Consider the following 19,949-nt stretch of genomic DNA (forward strand, 5'->3'; position numbering starts at 1 on the left):
ATTCTTTAGGACTTAGGTTATAAATAGCGCAAATAGCCTTCTTCTGCAGCACAAATATTGTATTAATAACGGCAGCGCTGCTCAATAGGACATCTTATCTTATATATAAAATTCTCGTGTCACAATGTTCGTTCCCGTACTCCTCCGAAACGGTTTGACCGATTCTCATGAAATTTTGTGAGCATATTGAGTAGGTCTGAGAATCGGCCAACATCTATTTTTGATACCCCTAAATGTTAAGGGTGGTCCACACGATTTTTTTTTTATTTTTTTTTTACATTTTTTTTTTAAATTTGTTTGACTATGAGTCAGCCTTAAAAAATACATACAACTTCACCCATCTACGATCAACAGTTACTTTTGTATCGCGATTTTAATATCGGCAATACAACGTTTCCTGGGTCAGCTAGTATTATATAAAATTCTCGTGTCACAATGTTAGTTACCTTACTCCTCCGAAACGGCTAAACTGATTTTAACCAAATTTTATATGCATATTCAGTAGGTCTGAGAATCGGCTACTATCTATTTTTCATCCCCCTAAATGTTAAGGGTAGTCCTACCCAATTTTTTTTTAAATTTATTTACTTTATTTTTATTTGATTATGATTCAGCATTGAAAAGTACATATAAATTAAATTTTCGCCTTTCTACGATCTACAGTTATTTTTGTATCACGATTTTTTTATTATTCTGTTCCATCCACCAAACCGATATTGGGTTGCAAGATGGCAATCGAATACAATAATTATTGTAGTACGATATATTTGGTAGGTCTGAGAATCAGTTGCATCAAAATTTTAATAATTGATTTTTTTAAATATGTAATTGTATATGGCAATACTACGTTTGCTGGGTCAGCTAGTAATACTATAAAAATAAGTAAAGTAAACTATTCGCGCCGTATCTATGTCAGTTAACTGTCTTATCTTATTAACCGCTGCAGAACTATGCCTGTTCTTCAAAGTAAATGCTATCAATGAAATATTTAAATATCTACTTACTAAATATTTCCAGTGGAAGAAAGTCCGCCGAGTCCAGTGACAGAAGCCACGGAAGCTGACACAGAAGAACAGAAGAATGGAAACTCAAAGATACTCAAGAGATTGGAGACTATTCCTGACATCAAAAGAGATACTTCTGGAATCACCACGCAGTACATAGCAACTGGAATAGGTAAGACAAAATTTAAGGCTTCGATGAACATTTTGCAAGAAGCTATGGTAAGGGCAAAATACCGACAAAAAATAAGGGCAAGACCGCGTGCAATGTAGAGCAGCTCAAAGTGTCGGGGACCCAGTGCTCTGTGAACGGCTGGATCACTTGGCGTTGCGTAGAGATGTCGCTTCATTGTGTGTCTTCTACCGCATTTATCACGGGGAGTGTTCCGAAGAGCTGTTTAACCTGATTCCTGCCGCCGAATTCCACCTTCGCAGGACACGCCTCAAGTTAGTATATCATCCCCACCATCTGGATGTGTGGCGGTCCTCCACAGTGCGGTTTTCAAGTAGCTTTCTTTACGTGCTACAAAGCTTTGGAATGAGCTTCCTTGTGCGGTGTTTCCGGGACGATACGACATGGGTACTTTCAAAATAAGCGCGTACACCTTCCATAAAGGTCGGCATCGCTCCTGTGATCCCTCTGGTGTTGCTAGAGATTGTGGGCGGCGGTGATGACTTAACACCAGGTGAACCGTACGCTCTATTGTCCTCCTATTCCATAAAAAAATCGATCAGCAATCAGCAAATATGTAAATGCGACTGTAATTTTTACTTGAAAGTTGACAATGCATTTGTTTATCATAAATATTACGGATGCTGTTAATTTTGCTATCACATAAATATCTGAACTTTTAGGTTGTTTGATAATGTTAAAGAGAAATTTAATCATTAACTTATTAACTTTTAAATATTCGTTTTAAATTTCTGCACGCTCGATACTATTCCAAGAGGGGGATAATTTTTTTTGGTATCACATATTTTTTTTATATATGAAAACGGGCAAGAGGCTCATGTGATGGGGATTAGTGAGGCCGCCGTCCATGGACATTCGCAAAGTCAAGGGTGAAGAGATGCGTTTCCGGCCTTTAAGGTAGGAAAATGCTCTTTTCTTGAATGTCTCTAAGTCGGTTTATCGGTTCGGGAAAACAGCAGCCGGTAATCGATTCCACAAAGTGGCTGTACGAGGCAAGAGATTTCTTGAAAAAGGCGCGGATGTGGAGTGCCATACGTCAACGTGATGCGGGTGGTATTTTGCACGTAATGTTCGGTGGAATTCAGCTGCTGGAATCAACCCGAACAGCTCCTCTGAGCACTCCCCGTGATAAATTCAGTATAAGATGCAGAAAAACCCCCTATCTCTTCGCAACTCCTAAGAATCAAGCCGATCGGAGGTGGATTTATGATTGATTGAAGTAAATCTATATATATATAAAAATGAATTGCTGTTCGTTAGTCTTGCTAAAACTCGAGAACAGCTTGACCGATTTGGCTAATTTTGGTCTTGAATTATTTGTGGAAGTCCAGGGAAGGTTTAAAAGGTTTGAATAAACATGAAAATCCCCGTTTTTATATAAAAACAACAATTTTGATTTTCCTCCGACGTGTCCCCAGTCGTTCAGAAATCAAATAAAAATAATAGTTTAAAATGAATAACTAATTAGAATTTTTATATCTTTCTAACTTTCTGAGGAGGTAAAAAATTAACTTCCTTAAAACACGGGTAGCACTTAAAAAAATGATTCCTTTTGTTTGTTTTAAGTTTATTTTAAACAAAAGTTAAGGTCTTTTATTGGTCGATTGAGGCAGTACGAAGTCTGCCGGGTCAGCTAGTAACAGATAGATATTCTGGTTGGTTTTCTTATGCTAGAAAATAATTGTCCCATTACATTGTAACTAGTGGGTAAAAATAGTTAATAAATGTAAATTTGATTGTTTCAGTCAATTTGGGTGCGTTCGCTTCTGGTGCATGCGTCGCGTGGTCTTCATCAGCCCTGCCCATGATGACTCTTGGACACTCAGAGGTAAGACTACAAATCTCCGTGTTACTTAAGTCTTCTCATGGAATCAAATTATTATTATAACGAAAACTAAAAACACGCATTCACTTTTCACCAGTGGGAGGACAGGAAGCCGGCTAGATTATGGGTATCACAACTGCGCCTATTTCTGCTGTGAAGCAGTAATGTGTAAGCATTACTGTGTTTCGGTCTGTAGGGAACCGTAGCTAGTGAAATTACTGGGCAAATGAGACTTGACATCTTACTTCTCAAGTTAACGAACGCAGTTGTAGTGTTTTTTAATAATCTGGAGCGGCGCTGCATTATAATGGGCAGGGCGAATCAATTACCATCAACTGAACATCCTGCTTGTCTCGTCCCTTATTTTCATAAAAAGAAATCTACGTAAGTCACGTCTCAAACTAGTGCCCTTTCCCGCACTTAACTAGGGCATACCATCAGGATATTATTAATAAGGTCTTTCTATGACCAAGACACAAATAAGCAAACGAAATCAAGCTTTTAGTAAACTTTTAAAAGCCCATTTCAATACACAGCCAAATTAATCTCTATTCTATGACTTCTAATCTTCAAAATCTGCTCCAAACTTTTTAAAAGCTCTTAAGGCCGCTCCCAATATTTCTCGACTTCGGAACTTTTATAAGAATCTAAATATTGCTTTTGGCGCGGTAATAAATAATGTTTTCATTAAAAAACCGATAATTTACAACTTTTGCCTTCGCTAGGTAGGCGAATGGGATTTTGTGAACGGGCGTTTTTAAAACGCTGATGAAATTCGTAGTGCTTTTAATATTTACTTTGGTTGAAATTCTGCAAAATTTTGTATGAAATGTAGTGACATATAGTCATAGATGATATCATAAAATGATGTAGTAAGTACATTTAAAATCACGGTGTAAACTTTTTTTTTGTTTTATTTATAAGGCAGTGCAAAAATTCAATACGCACTTCTTCATTAACATAATATAAAAAGCTAATTTGAAAATAGGAATTTTATGAACGATGCGGGACTCGAACCCACGACCTCTGGCGTTCCGTGATAGTGCTCTGCCAACTGAGCTAACCGTTCGAGTGACGTATCGTCATAAAATCTTGTACACTTTGTTCAACTCTCAGGTTGTGGCTTCATCTACAGGACCTACTTTACAGTTGATAACCTAATAATTATAACTTAATAACCCCAATATTTGCATATTAGGAAATTGACTTGAGATATCGCTCTTGTAAATCTTAAGAATTTGTCATGTTTATATTATTGTTACAGATATATATAAATATATCTGTATCGAACGAAAAAAATCAGCTCGTTCCGCATCCCGCATCGTTCATAAAATTTTGTTTTCAAATTTTATTTGTGCATTTATCCTAGAAGTGAGGGTTAACACTTTAAGAACATAACAAATTATTAAAGCTAATTTGTTAGTATTTGTTTCGTTCGATACAGAAATAATGACATAATTTTCAAAATAAGGTAAAAAAAACCATGATCATTAATTAAGTGACATTTTACTTGTAGTGTCAAAAATGCAGAAATGTTCATTTTTTCTCACAAAACATATACTTACTACTTTTTATAGAGCTTATTTTTAAATGTTTATTAATATAATCTCCCCCTTTTCGAGGAATGATTTATGAGATAAAAAACATCCTGTGCTTTCCAAGATCTCGTTCTACTTTCATATTAGTGTGGATACTTAATACAAAAGCATTAAAATAAATACTATATTTTTTTTCGAAAATGTCAAACTTAAGTACCTACAAAAGCTACAATTTGTCACATATTTAATGAATTATATTCGAATAACTACACTGTTACACCCAACAGTAATTTTGCATAAACTGGTAATAGTTCGTAGTATTTCAGTTTCAATTTCAGTTTCGATAAAACTGCTTTTGTTGACATATCGAGAGTAGAGTATTACCTAAACGCTTCGCATATAAAGCGTGCAAGTACATTTATCATGGAACACGCAGATTTTACTGGCAATAAAGTATGACACTTTGATGATTTCAAATATTTAAATGAGAATTTTCTCTTTCTCAAAAGGATTTTCTTTGAAATATCCTCTTAATAACAGAGTCCAAACAACAAACAAAGAATTCAAGCTCTAAAGATTGATGCATCCAATATATGATAATTTATATTTATACAGTTTATTCTTTTTTACTTTTTATTTAAATATTTGGTATTTAAGACACTTTTCATTAACAGAATTCGTATATTGGATGCAGCACCTTACAAGCAATTTTTTTTGTATATAACCGCCATTGTAAAATACTGTATTGATTGAAAAAAGTGCCGTTGAATTTCTTATATGTTCTTCTCACGAGCTCTGCTTTCTCCAAACATATGGTAGATTCAGTAATTTAAAAAAATATATATAGTGACTATTCAAAAGCGCTTAATTTAAGCCTAATTGAATAAAGTTTATTTGTCTTTTTTTGTGGAATAGGAGGACAAACGAGAGATCACCTGGTGTTAAGTGATCACCGCCGCCCACATTCTCTTGCAACACCAGAGGAATCACAAGAGCGTAGCCGGTCTTAAAGGAAGGTGTACGCGCTTTTTTTGAAGTACCCATGTCGTATCGTCCCGGCAACACAGCACAAGGAAGCTTTTGAAAAACTTAGACTTTGAATAAATTTAAAAAAAAATTGAGATTTGTATAAAATATTTTCTTACTAAATATAAGAAAACGCTCGTTCGCTTGTACAGAACTAAGAGCACAAGTATTCCCAAGGTAAAGATTACTTACCAACTTGATGAATCTCAAGTAGAACCCACGTTAGGGCTTAGTGTAGCTTATTAATTAAATTAAATTGTATAATATTAGCTTTAAGCAATCCCCACTTTAAGTTATTGGCAAAGTTTTGGATATTTATTGTTACAAAGGTGTATTTTATGTATATTAATTTGGCTAAAGCAGTATTTATATAACATTTCAAAGGTAGATAGTCTACAGATTTCTTTATTGAAATCCTAAAAATGTGATATAATTTAAGATTTCAAACTACCTACATAATAATTATTAGATTAAATAGGTGTACTTTTTTGTGAATTTGGTCATTGGTTTTGTGGTTCGATTTACTCTATTGAGGTGAATACATGTTTGATTTTTTTTTTCAAATGTAGGAGGGAAAACTTATGATATTTATTTTATTTTGATTTAAATTTATTTTAAAATTTATATATTACCAGTTTTCTTTACAATAACTCGCGTTTTAATCCTTTAAAAATACGGGTTACACTCTGGGAGTGCCGGCAGAAGTGAAAACTTGAACATTAACGTTGTGTATTTTTGAATATTTTAGAATGCTTAGGGAATATATTCGCACGAATTCCGTTTTTTATCAGTATTAAAGTATATATGTGGTTAAATAAAATATTCATTTATTGCACTATCGCACACAACAATGACAATTTATATTACATAGAAAATTCAGGCTGTGTTAGTCTTTACAACTATTACAATTAGTTTACATTAAAAAGTCTATCTCTCAGAAAAATCAACAATCATTCCTCTTTTAATACTATAATATCGTTGTTTTCATCTATAATTTCAACGACTGTCTTACGAATTTTCGCTCAGGGTCACATGTCCTGATGCGAGTTTAAAATTTTATAAATATCCCTAAAAAAGTGCTCAAGGCCGCTAAAGAAGGTTTCACTTCAAAAATTAAAATATTTCACGATTTATATTCGATCCCTTGACCTCGCGATATTTCGGCTTCGCAATCACAATGATCAACCACTGGTCCAATGATAAATAGCCAAACGAAAATTTCGATCAGGGCACGCGTCCTGACGCGAGATGAACATTTTATACTCCTCCACTTTCAACACCGGATTCAGGTGTTTAGCTAATCATGAATATTTTTGATGCCTGGGAGGAATCGCAGGATGCACTTGGCATCTTCTGTAAAGCTTTTGATTGTGTTCAACATACAATGCTGGTCAGGATGCTATGCCACTATGGCATAAAAGGAACTGCGCTCAATCTTCTGATTACATATTTAAACAATTAAATTCAGAAGGTCGACGTGAATGGCAGGAGATCTCCTGGGACTGCGCTCAGTATAGGGGTACCACAAGGGTCTATTCTCTGAGCGTTCCTCTTTTTTATCTATATAAATGATGAAAAAACACCATAAGGTAATATTGTTTACGATAATACTTCACTGATATTCAAAGTGAAAAGAAACCAAGTTATGTATGCCGAAGTAAAAGATATTCTATCTGACATCGTGTACTGGTTTAGCGCTAATAACCTATTGTTAAATAGCAAGAAAACGAAATATTATATAAAATTTACCATACCAAATGTCAAAAATGTAGATGCAATTGTTTTTTTTATATGGAGAGGTGATACAACCGGTGGAATCTGCTATATTTTTTAGCATTACTCTTGATTCCAAATCACAATGGGGCCCCCATATTGAAGGTTTGGCGAACAGACTTAAATCTGAAGCATACGCAGTTAAAAATATTAGAATTCACTGTCATAAATACGGCGCGACGTTTCCTTTAGATATTTCCATAGTATTATGTCCTATGGTATATTGCTTTGGGGAAACGCTACCGGGAATAATACAATCTTTGTACTGCAGAAGAGGGCTATTCGCGCTATTTATAACGTAGGTTCCAAAGAATCATAGAGAGCAAAATTTAAAAAAATAAACATCTTGCTTGTTGCTTCTCAATTTATTCTTGATAATATTACGTATGTATATAGGCAGATAAGTAAATTTGCTAGAAACAGAAAAACCATAATGTTAACTCCAGGAACAGACAAAAACTTACAATGACTAATATTCGGCTTAGTTCAGTTAGTGAGTCTTTTGTGGGGCGATGTATATGCTTTACAACAATATCCCAGAAAATGTTCGAAACAAAAATATTACGATATTCAAAAGAATTGTTAAAAAACGTTTGTGTGGTAAAGGTTATACTATAACATATATGACTTTCTTAATGATACCACAAATTGGAAATGGAGTGACCGCCCTCAAGCTATTTAGAAATAAGTTTCATTTTACGATATTTTAATTGAGTTTAATTGTCTGAGGCATTCTTTTTGGAATTCACATCCTGTTTTGAATAAAAATATGTCAAATTGAATTTGAATTTCAAGTAAAGTGCTAAACGCCGCTAAATAAGATTTCACTTCAAAAAGTGTTTTATTTAAATGTGTAACACGGCGAGTGTTAATCAAAGAAAATACTACAAATAGTCTAGTTGACCAGTTTATATCAGGGTGTCGAATTTTCGTGACGGTGCGCGCGCATCGTCAAAATTCATTGTGATAATTTTTCCTCAACGCTCCAAAAGAAGTATAAGTTCCAAATTGTGTTTGAATACTAGAATCTCGTCTCCTCAGTGGCATTCCACTGTCTCTATAGAATAATTATTGATGTAGTGAGCGCATATCCATACAACTTCAAAGAAATAGTAACGATTGCGGGAGTGAGATTCGGGTACTTGGTTGATCGAAATTCTTGATACTCAAACAATTTCATCGTATGTTTACTCCTTTGTGACTTGTGAATATCTCATATAGACGCAACCGGAAAATGATTTACGTTTAGTATTTACTATTTTGTCATTATTGTTTCTGATTTAAACCACAAACCTATTCAATTAGTTATTTTTTTTAAAGTGATAAACCTCACCCCTGGGATTAATTACATAAATTAATATGAAAACAAAATTTATGAACCTTGCGGGGCTCGAACGCACGGAACATTTTTATTATTATTTTAGCTAACCCGACGCTTCAAGACCTTTCCAGGTCTCGTTTTCAGAGGTACTGCAGATGAAATGAGTCAGGATAGTATTAATTGTCATAGTTAGTTGTTATTATGAAGTTTAAGCTCCTATAACACTTCACTGAATTTAGTCCTCTAAATTCAGAAGCAACTTACAAATTAGAAGCTTCTGATTACACTGTCCAAAATTAATTTACTGAATCAGTTACCACTAAAAGCGTGACGAAATCGGACGTGTCGTATACGAGGATGGCTCCAGACACCGAAAAATTTGTATTAATTACTGCGCAGAAAGTGAGCAAACATGGATATTGAGGGTGTTTTAGAACCAGCGGACTTCAGAAATTATCTACGAATGTATTCGAGATCGTTTACAACATTATTCAATTCTAAGTTTGCTTTAATCAATTAAAAACCAAGACCTACGAGACAGTTTTAGTTCAAATGAAAGATTGGTCGTAACATTAACATTTATTGCAACAGGAAATTCATATAATAATAATAATATAAGAATTAAGCTTGCAAAAATAACAATTGATTAATATTACCCTAAGTTACTATCTCTATCTCTAGTTTTCTATGGACCCCTTTTGGGTAAAAGCCTCCTTCAAAGAACTCCATTTAGTTTTGGTTTTTGCAGTCTCTATCCAACTTTGCCCCGCCACCGCCACTAGTTCATCTGTCCACCGACCACAAGGCCTGCCTCTCTTTCTAATGCCTCCATCATCATCTTCAGTGTATCCATCTGTCGTCAGAGTATCTGGCCACGTGCCCCGCCCACTTCCATTTTCTTTTGAGGGAGAAAGTAAGTGCATCGGTTATTTTAGTTTTGCTTCGGATGTCTGCGTTTCTCACCCTGTCTTTTAAATTTAAACATCTGTAATTGAAAAAAATGAACTTTTAGAGAAATAAATTGGAGGAACAAAACACAAAATAAACTCCTCTACACACGAAGAGCCATAAATGCGTTTCTAATTAGGCTTCTTAATGATTCAGTCAGGCAGAAACCATACTTATTTCTAAATTCAGGTTGCTAGCTTGCTGAATGCGATTATATTTATCTAAATTCAGTATTTTATAATTAATAAAATCTTTTATTGATTATAAAATATATGGATGCAACATCACACATGGATGCATCAGATAGACAAGGTTATAACATGGACAAGTAAAAAAAGAAGGTTTCCGCGCCGTGATATTTATTTTTGATATATTAGCAAGTAAAGCACCGTTAGGCTAGTGTGTGTGCGGTTACGGGGGATACTAGTTACACAATTTTTTCTCCCTTGAGTTATCATATATGGCCACAAATACTTAATTAGTATCGTTTTTACACTTTTTCACAACGCACGACGGCATTTTTAAAATATTTTATTGTGACGCAATCTGATCTGTCACAGACGATGACAATTCTCAAAATGGCCGCCTATCGGCCTGTTGTGGTGTAAGTGTGTGCGTGCGGCTATGAATTTACACGTTAATCGGCTTGTTTTGGTGCTACACTGTTACGTAAGGTGACACGGAGTCCTTATTTTTTTACTAGTCCGTGGGTTATAACAGTTGAAAACTGAGTTGGAATGTATTAAAAAAATATGGAAAAGGATCGTTTCTCATTTTGACGTTTTGTTTATAGAGTCGACCGTCGGATGGAGTTATATATGCATCTTTTAACGGAACTCATCCTAAAATTGAAGTAAGTAATTTTACCTTGACAAATAAAAAATATATTAGTGATTTATCTTAGTTTTAAGGCTATATAATTTATCGGGACACCATAGTGGCGCGACTCATTGCGCCATTTTGACCATAAGCTACCAAACTTGATACCGACTCACAGACTAGTCATGTCACGTCAGAGCTTGTCGCGCCACCAAATTGGTTGCGCCACCAGACGGACACCAGGTGAGTAACTCTCTTTATAGTTATACCTTTTGTTGGTAGCGACGACTGGTTGCGTCACCGTGGTGTCCGATGAAATTATATTATAATTAAAACACATACTTAACTTCAAGTTTATATTAATAAGATTATTAGGTACAGATTTAAATATAATGCTAAACATGGACGTCTCTCATTAGGGTCGGGCGATGGCGGCCCCTCTCGTGTGCCGGCGCAGGCTAAACTGGTCGCTTCCTCTCTCCCCGTGTCCTCCTCTCAGCTGTTACAGGCGTTAACAAATAGCCTTTAGACTTAAGAGCGGCCAACCCGTCATATTTTTCATACAAACGCACGATTATGGCGTTTTTACACAACGTTCATACAAAATTACTGATAGGTAACTTGTGCATTATATCTAGCTTTCTATATAAATATTTGCTTTTTTGCACAAATCTTACATGAACTTTGGCCGTTCATAATAAAGACGAAAAGAAAACAATACGATAGAAATCTCGCGCATATAATGGAGATTCAAAAATTTGTAAGGTTACTCAAAAACACGTATACTTTAAAAAAAGTGTGTGTGTACTTATGTGTGCACGCAAGATGTTATACTAGTTCTCCAAATTTGATAGCTATTAATCAAAGTTCACCATGCTATCGTAACACTTTACTTCTGTAAATTATGAAAGCGTAAGTAAATTCATTCGTAACTTATTTAATGAACGTAATGCATTAAGTTCTTATCGGCTTCATTCGAACCATGAGTGAACCATTCTCAATTATTAAAGCTCTTTGTGGGAAATTAATAAAAAAAGTGTGTGTGTACTTATGTATGCTCACAAGGAGTTAAAATTCTTTGGCCTAACGAAGCAAAAATCATTAAAATGATTTATTCCTCGTGCTATTCTAGTTTTTAGAAAGAGCAATTTTGTAAAAATCTTGCAAAGATGGCTTTGGCAATTAATTATTGAATAATGAATATGGCTGTATGGACTTGAACCCTTTGCCTGTCCTAATAATGGACGAAGAAACCAAAAAAAAAAAATAACGAACGGAAACGTCAGAAAATTTTGGGAACCAACTTCAATCTGTTACTTTTATGTTACAGTGATGCGCGCGCATTTAAAAATTTCAAAATAACTAGTTTTGGTTACAAATTTAATAGTAAAGATAACTTTGCTCAGTTCTATGATGAAGTACATAACATCTGGAGGTCTTTCAGTTGACAGATTCTGAAGCATCTTGGGTGGCGTCTCTACTGTGCCTGGGTGCCTTATTTGGAGCTGTTCCATCTGGTCTTATATCTGAATACTTCGGCAGGAAGAAGACCTTGCTTTACTTGGCGTTGCCTTTAGTTGTTTCCTGGATTTTAGTTGCTTCCAGGTATACATTAGTTTAAAATATCCCGGAATATAATTTTATTTCTAAAATTTTTTTTTATGGAAGACAAGGACAAACGAGCGTCACCTAGTGTTAGGTGATCTAGAATTAACTCTCGCAACACCAGAGGAATCACAGGAGCGTTGCCGGCCTTTTAAAAGTATCCATGTCGTATTGTACTGGAAACAAGGAAGCATTCATTCATTCCGCAACTGGTTGTACATGGACAAAAGTTCCTTGAAAACCGCACTGTGGATGACCGCCACACATCCATTTTCCGCCTGTTTCTGCCGTGAAGCAGTAATGTGTAAGCATTACTGTGTTTCGGTCTGAAGGGCGCCGTAGCTAGTGAAATTGCTGACCAAATGAGACTTGACATCTTATGTCTCAAGGTGACGAGCGCAGTTGTAGTGCCTCTCAGAATTTTTGGGCTTTTCAATAATCCTGAGTGGCACTGAATTGTAATGGGCAGAGCGTATCAATTACCATCAGCTGAACGTCCTGCTCGTCTCGTCCCTGATTTTCATTAAAAAATCCAGATGGTGGGGATTATATCCTAATTTGTGGCGTGTCGTGCGAAGGTGGAATTCTTTAGGAATCAGATTTAATAATATTTAACATGTCGCTATAAATATTTTTTTATTATAATAAAGCACGAGACGAGCAGGACGTTTAGCTGGTGGTAATTGATACGCCCTGCCCATTACAATGCACTGTCGCTCAGGATTCAGAATTCTGAGCATCACAGCAATTACATAACATTGACATAAGATGTTAAGTTTCATTTGGCCAGTAATTTCACTAGCTACGGCGCCCTTAAGACCGAATCACAATAATGCTTACACTTTACTGCTTCACGGCATAAATAGGCTCCGTTGTGGTACCCATAATCTAGCCGGCAGCCTGTGCAAAGAAGCCTCCTTCTGGCAGGAACCTCCCACTTATAAATTCAAAATTTGTGAAGATTGATATATGATATATCTCTTGTACTTATAACTCATTTGAGTTTTTATAATGACTCATTTAAGTTTTTCAGTTTTTCAAAATGTTCTGTAATTTTGTAACATCGCTTGGCATTTAATATAGAAATATATTGCAAAGTATTGTTACAAAACCTTAACTTGATTTCATTTACGATTAACTTTTCTAAATTTGCCAAAAACGACAAATTGACATTAACAACTGTCCTAAGTTATGAAATGATATTTGAATTGGAGCGAAACATTCCCTAAATGCTCTTCCTACTGACCTCTACTATATACCGCTGGACTGGCGGCTGTCAAAGTGCTTTTGTGTCTGTTTGATATTCGCCATTTTGGCGCTATCGGCCATGTAGCGAGAGTCTGCGGTACTATAACTAGTGATGACATCCTCAGCAAACATCGATAGATGGTGAGAACTATTTACAAAAAATAGGTGTACTTTATTACGTTGATTTTTGAAGTATAAATAACATGGAAAACGATCGAAATTTATTCAAAATGCAAAAACACTTCAGAGTTTTGTACGTTCCTTCGCAGCCATTTGTATTATATGTCAAATTTTATTTATAGTCAAAGTTCTCTCAACGCTCGCGAGTGGCGCTTCAAACAGGCACAATAAATTTGCTATCAAACATATGGAACAGCCTGTTCAGTGGTATTCAGTGGTATACAGGTCTGTGGCTCTTCCCAACGTTTTCCTATAAGGTGTGCGAGTGAGCGCGTCATATTGGTAATTTTTCTCCATCGTAATGTATCACATAATATAAGAGTAAATAACCAATTATTTACTAGACCTAGTAAGGTCTGTAATATGATTTTACCACGACTGTTGTGGTTGTCAAATTGAATAGTAAAATTATCTTACTTATATAAGCTGTACATAATCTGAATCTCGGAAACGGCTCCAACGATTTTAATGAAGTTTAGTATACAGGTAGTTTCGGGGGCGAGAAATCGATCTAGCTAGGTTTCAATTTTAAAAATGTAGTTTGATTCGTGTTTTAATGAGAAACAGCTACAATAACATTAGAATACAAAGGTAAATTTCGCCACTATATACAAGTCTATAATAGCTCAGATGGGACATTGGGTGATTCGGAAAGCAGAAGACCCCGGTTCGAATCTAGATGTCCTATTAGTTTCTTTTTGTTAAAGTTTTGTACATTCTTAAAAATCCGAGCAAGGCTCGGTCGTCCAGATATTTATTTTGCTTCTTATCCGAGTAGACAATTTATTTAAGTATTTGATTCTCTCTGACGTTATCTTGTCTGTTCGGAAACATGGACTGAGCACATAATATTATTAGATTTCTGAAATTTATACTTAAACTCTACACTGTTAATTCTCAAGAACGTATTGATCACATCTTTAATAATTTCTATGATGGTGCAATACGAATCTAATCTGAGATAAAATTATATTGCTTTTGCAACTTTTATTATTGCGAGTTTTACAAATTATAAAACAAAAAACTTTTGTTTGAAACATAATTCCCTATTCTACTTGTCAGTCGACATGGTCTTCATGGAGTGATCCAGGTTATTATGTTTACTAATTATGTTTTACTAAGGGGTGTAGTGCACCTAACAATTTTTTGTCAAAATTATCAATTAAAAATATTTAGTACACAAAAATATGACTATAGCTCTTTATAGACTAAATATGTCTTAATGCATACCGATGTCCCTTTCCGGTACAATATAATAATATCTTATTATTTTCCAGCCCTAACGTGTACGGTTTATATGTCGGTCGTTTTGTTGGCGGCCTCGCAGTGGGAGCCTTTAGTGTAGCGATACCACCTTACGTGGAAGACATAGCCGAGGACAATCTTCGACCAGCTCTTGCCAACTTCTACCACGTCCATTTTGCCTGCGGGATTCTATTCGGTTATATAATTGGTAAGTTTTACAATTTTTTATTAAAAGGAAGAATATGATTGATTTGTTTTTACTTCTTCATTTACAAATTTTCTTTCGACTTACTCTTGTAAGGCATTTAGAAATTGTCGTTTGTGTATTTTGTTGCATCACTTTTCATATATTGTAATTGAAATGATTTGTAAATTTAATTGAAAATAAAAGAACCTGGAATTCCATTCTGTCTTGAAAAGAGCAACCTTAGAGTTTCTTGCTCGTTCTTCTATAAGGAAATCTGCCTTCCGAAGTAGCTAAAATTTACATATGAAATAAAATATTTTTGATTTGTTTTGATTTGATTGTTTTATCGAAGTACTATCGCCATGTTAATTGAAATAACTGTGGCTATGTATACATACTGCATTCATGATCTTAAGTAAACATAAGTTGTAGTATGATCTTTGAAACAATCTTCTATCCATATTAACCAGCCAATATTCTCAACCCATCAAATTTCAAGTCAGCCGCTATCTCGTATTATCAGTATGAGCATATCCATGAAGCTACATCCTAAAACTTCTCGGCAATCCTTGCGCTTTGTAAGCACTAAATAAGTGTTGATTACAAATTTGCATGAAAATATTCGAGGAACCCAACAATATCTTAAATAAATAAACAATATCGTAAATGTTTTATGGATATCTTCAGAAACGAAATACAGTGTTCCGAGAGATATTCAGACCTACCGCAAAATTCAGTATTGCACCAAATAACATGCTCAAACACCATGAATTCATTTGGATGGAGGGATTTACCCAGTGTTAATTTCAAGGAACGTACAACTGTTGAATGACATTCACCTTTGAAAGAAATGTGAAAGCTTTACTTTTGACAGTACTTTTGGTTCACCTTGTTGCACATGATCATGAATGGCGATGTTAAATTACTTTTCAATTAACCTTTAATTAGGCGCGCGGGGTCGCCGCGACCCCAAGTGATCTTCAAGTTAGGTTAGTTTTTTTTCTATTAACGCTGTCAACCCGAATTTCTTGCTAGCTTCCTAACTCCCTAGTCCCCTCTCGATTCTTTGTCGCTCGTGCTGCGGAGTTGATCACACGTGCTGCACGGAGGGGATTGGGGTCGTGATGATTTTAAGCAAATATGGAATAAAGCTTTATGGAATGGTTGATGCTAAGACTGCCTATCTCCAGAAATTTGAAGTTTACGCAGGGAAACAGCCAGACGGGCCCTACAATATCCCTAATTTACACAAAAAGTCTAGTCAAACTATTGACAGAAACATGCAAGAATATAGGACGTAATATTACTATGGATAATTATTTCACTAGTGTTGAGTTAGCTGAAGACCTTTTGAAAGACAAATTGACAATAGTAGGTACGTTGAGAAAAAATAAAAAAAAAAATACCTCAAGCATTTTTGCCTGACAGACGTCGTGAAGTACACTCAACATTATTTGGTTTTCATGAAGAACTGACTTTGTGCTCCTATGTCTCAAAAAATCAAAATTGTCGTCTATGCATCATGATGACATTATAAACGAGGTAGAATTGAAGAAGCCGGAGATGATTTTATTTTATAATAAAATAAAGGGTGGCGTAGACACTCATGACAGTTTGTGTTCCACATATAACGTTGCTCGGCGGACGAAGAGATGGCTTATGGTAATCTTTTTTTCATTTATTCAATGCATTCGTTATTTGTAACTTCAACAACAATGAGGCTTCCATAAACAGACGAATTTATCTAAAATTATTAGCAACAAAATTAGTAAAAGCACATAGAATAGCGCGAGCAATAGTTCCGTCCCTGCTTAGTGCTTTGAAAAAGCGATTGGCAGAACCTGAAGTTGCGACTCCTTCAACGTCTAACACTGGATTGCATTCAATAAAAAGAGGAAGGTGCTACATCTGTTAACGAAAAGGCGACAGGAAGACGACCGAAAAGTGTAATAAGTGCAACAAATTTATCTGTGGCGATCATACAAAGAAAATTTGTGATAATTGTTGAATTATTATAGTACTTACAAAAAACATATTTCTATACTGTTTTAAACATCTTGTTGAGATTTTTTTGTATTTTGCTAAAAGTTTAATAAGAAATAAGTAGAATAAAAGCAATTAAAGTTGTTTACTAATTTAAATGTTTCTTATTTCATACCTATCAATTTGGGGTAACTGCAGACCCCGCGCGACTAACAATGTTAGTTTATTGGCGCGCCTAATTAAAGGTTAAAGTCATTTTAACACATCGTATCAATGCCTTGGCAAATGATGAAATTTTTAGCACTCAAACGTGAGCCTAAATTTTACTGAGATCGTACTTTTTCCCTCGTTTATATTATATCTCCTGATTGTTTATGCTTATAAATTATAATGTTATCCTTATTCTATATCATGTTATCTTGTTTCAGGTATGGTGCACAGTACATCTTGGCTATCAATGTTATGTGCAAGTGTACCTGTAGCTTTCTTCATTGCATTCATTTTCCTCCCTGAATCTCCAACGTATCTTATAACACAAGGGAAGTATGTCGAAGCCAAAACTGCTCTACGGTACTTTAGGGGCATTGACAACGATGTAGATTCAGAAATTAAAGTTTTGAAGGAGTTTATTAGGAGTCACGGCAGAAACAAGGTCACAATTAAACAATTGCTTAGCTCTAGGACCACAATTAAGGCTCTGGTAGTCTCGTATGGATTAATGATTTTCCAACAATTGAGTGGTATATTTCCTATTTTGTTTAACGCAGAGAAAATCTTTAAGTCTTTTTCAATATCCTTAAATCCACCTAGTGCTGCAATTATTCTTGGATTTTGTTTGGTTTCATCAACATATTTCTCTACAACGTTTTTAAAGAAAATAAGACGTCGAGTTTTATTATTGATATCTTTTACAGCAATGTCATTAAGCTTAGGTTTGTTGGCTATTTACTATCATTTAAATGTGTCAAATTTATCTAATAATAGTACATGGGTACCTTTGTTTACGCTTTGCTTGTTTGTGTCAGTTTATGCAGTGGGCGTTGGTCCTATTCCATGGTTAATGTTGCGAGAGATTTTTGCTCCAAACGTAAGACGTCGGGCCACCGCTGTTACTGCCGGTTTTCATTGGTTCTTAGCATTTGGTGTAACGAAATTGTTCCAAAATTTGGTGCATATCGTTAGCCCTGGTTGGACACTATGGTTCTTTGCTCTGACATGTGCAGTGGGAACAATTTTTGTATATTTTTTTGTACCAGAAACTAAAGATAGGACTCTGGATGAGATCCAAGATGAATTTGATGGGATACATAAGAGGCGAAAACATAGGCACGTAATAGAAGTAGAGACTATTTATCAAGCTTAATAAAATTACACATAAGTTTGAAGATATTGGAAAAGATAAATAATATTAATAAGTATATTAAGAATGTGATGATATCTGTAATATTTGTATTGTTATGTTTCGCATCTTTAACAAAAGCGCTGTCATCTCAACTTAATGATCCATGATTATAGTTGCTGTTTACTTCAAAATTAAGACACAAACTTTAATTTTTTTAAAATAGTATAGTATAGTATGTAAAGTTACTTGGAAATATATATTCAATAAATATAAATCACGAACTATGTTGTGATGTCAATTATAAATCACTTAATGAAATCAAATCTCATAAAGTAGTATCAGTATTTTGTATAGTTGGCGAAAATTATATAAGTTGATCTATATTGTTTAATAGTGTATATTTATTATTTAAATTATATTGTATTTTATCAATTTAATCCATATAATTATTAATCATTAATTTAACTCATAAATCGTTTATTTAATTAGTATATTGAAGGTAATATTAAAAACAAACATACGCTTTTCATATGATAGAGTTACTCAAGAGACGTATCAGAATTTGATTCAGTTAATAATAAGGTAGTTAATGTAATCTTATTTAATAATTAAATATTATTGTAATTACTTTGAGCAGGCGAGTCTTTCTAACTTCAGCGACTTTCTAAGTCCTAAGCACGGACGAGTAAAAAAAGGACTCCGCGCCGTGATATTAGCAAGTGAAGCACCGTTATGCTAGTTTGCGGTTACAGGGGATACTAGTTACACAATTTTTTCTCCCTTAAATAATCATATATGGCCATAAATACTTATATAGTATCGTTTTTACACTTTTTCACAACGCACGACGGCACTTTTAATATATTTTATTGACGCAAACTTATCTGTCACAGACAATGACAATTCTCATAATGGCCGCCTATCGGCCTGTAGTAGTGTGTGTGCGTGGGGCTATGTATTTACACGTTAATCGGCTTGTTTTGGTGGTACACTGTTATGTAAGGTGACACGGAGTCCTTATTTTTTTACTAGTCCGTGGTCCTAAGCTGATCGTAAGAAATTTATCTAACGTCAGCAGTCAATACAATGATGAGCGACGTATATCTGACTTCATCCACTGGAGGTCCAGAAACTGAAGCCTACATTACTTCTTTATGATCGTTGAATCAATAGAAACATTCTCCTGCCGTTTTTATCTCCTGAAGTGCATTTTTGTCTGGAGTAGTTGTAGTTTTAATTAGAATTACTTATGCTAAAGATAATACTTGTTATATAAATTTATTTTTAATGTTCTAATATAATATTGTAAAGCTGAAGAGTTTTTGTTTTTTATAAAACCACTACGATTATAAAAAAATGTTGATCAAAAGAAATTCTGTGTGTTATTTATTAAAAACATATATATATATATACATAAATGAATTCCTGTTCGTTAGTCTCGCTAAAACTCGAGAACGGCTGGGCTGATTTGCCTAATTTTGGTCTTTTATTATTTGTAGGCCAGAGGTTTAAAAGGTGTTTAAATATGAAAATGCTCGGAATTTAATGAAGAAATAACGATTTGGATTTTTCTTTGATGTGTCCCCTGTCGTTCAAAATTCATTTTAAATTATTTTCATTTAATTTTAGCTAACTATAGTTGGTAGATTAACAACAGTTGTTAACTATTTATCAGATTATTTTTATGAAGATTGATAGATCTTAAGTTTTGTAAC

At 34.6% G+C, this 19,949-nt stretch overlaps 1 protein-coding gene across 2 annotated transcripts in view; it reads left to right on the forward strand.

Annotated features, from left to right (window-relative positions):
- The window catches only part of LOC126977170 (facilitated trehalose transporter Tret1-like), a 36,321-nt gene extending 16,771 nt beyond the window's left edge, over positions 1–19,550 (forward strand). For both annotated transcript variants that reach the window (XM_050825871.1, XM_050825873.1), the window contains exons 2-7: positions 1,018–1,176; positions 2,940–3,022; positions 10,419–10,478; positions 11,889–12,049; positions 14,755–14,930; positions 17,321–19,550. In XM_050825871.1, coding sequence (XP_050681828.1) covers positions 1,018–1,176; positions 2,940–3,022; positions 10,419–10,478; positions 11,889–12,049; positions 14,755–14,930; positions 17,321–18,255 — 1,574 coding nt within the window. In that variant the 3' untranslated portion in view covers positions 18,256–19,550. The remainder of the gene's footprint in view (positions 1–1,017; positions 1,177–2,939; positions 3,023–10,418; positions 10,479–11,888; positions 12,050–14,754; positions 14,931–17,320) is intronic.
- Positions 19,551–19,949: the final 399 nt, after the last annotated feature.

Source organism: Leptidea sinapis, chromosome 44, assembly GCF_905404315.1.
Source record: "Leptidea sinapis chromosome 44, ilLepSina1.1, whole genome shotgun sequence".
Taxonomy (NCBI): domain Eukaryota; kingdom Metazoa; phylum Arthropoda; class Insecta; order Lepidoptera; family Pieridae; genus Leptidea; species Leptidea sinapis.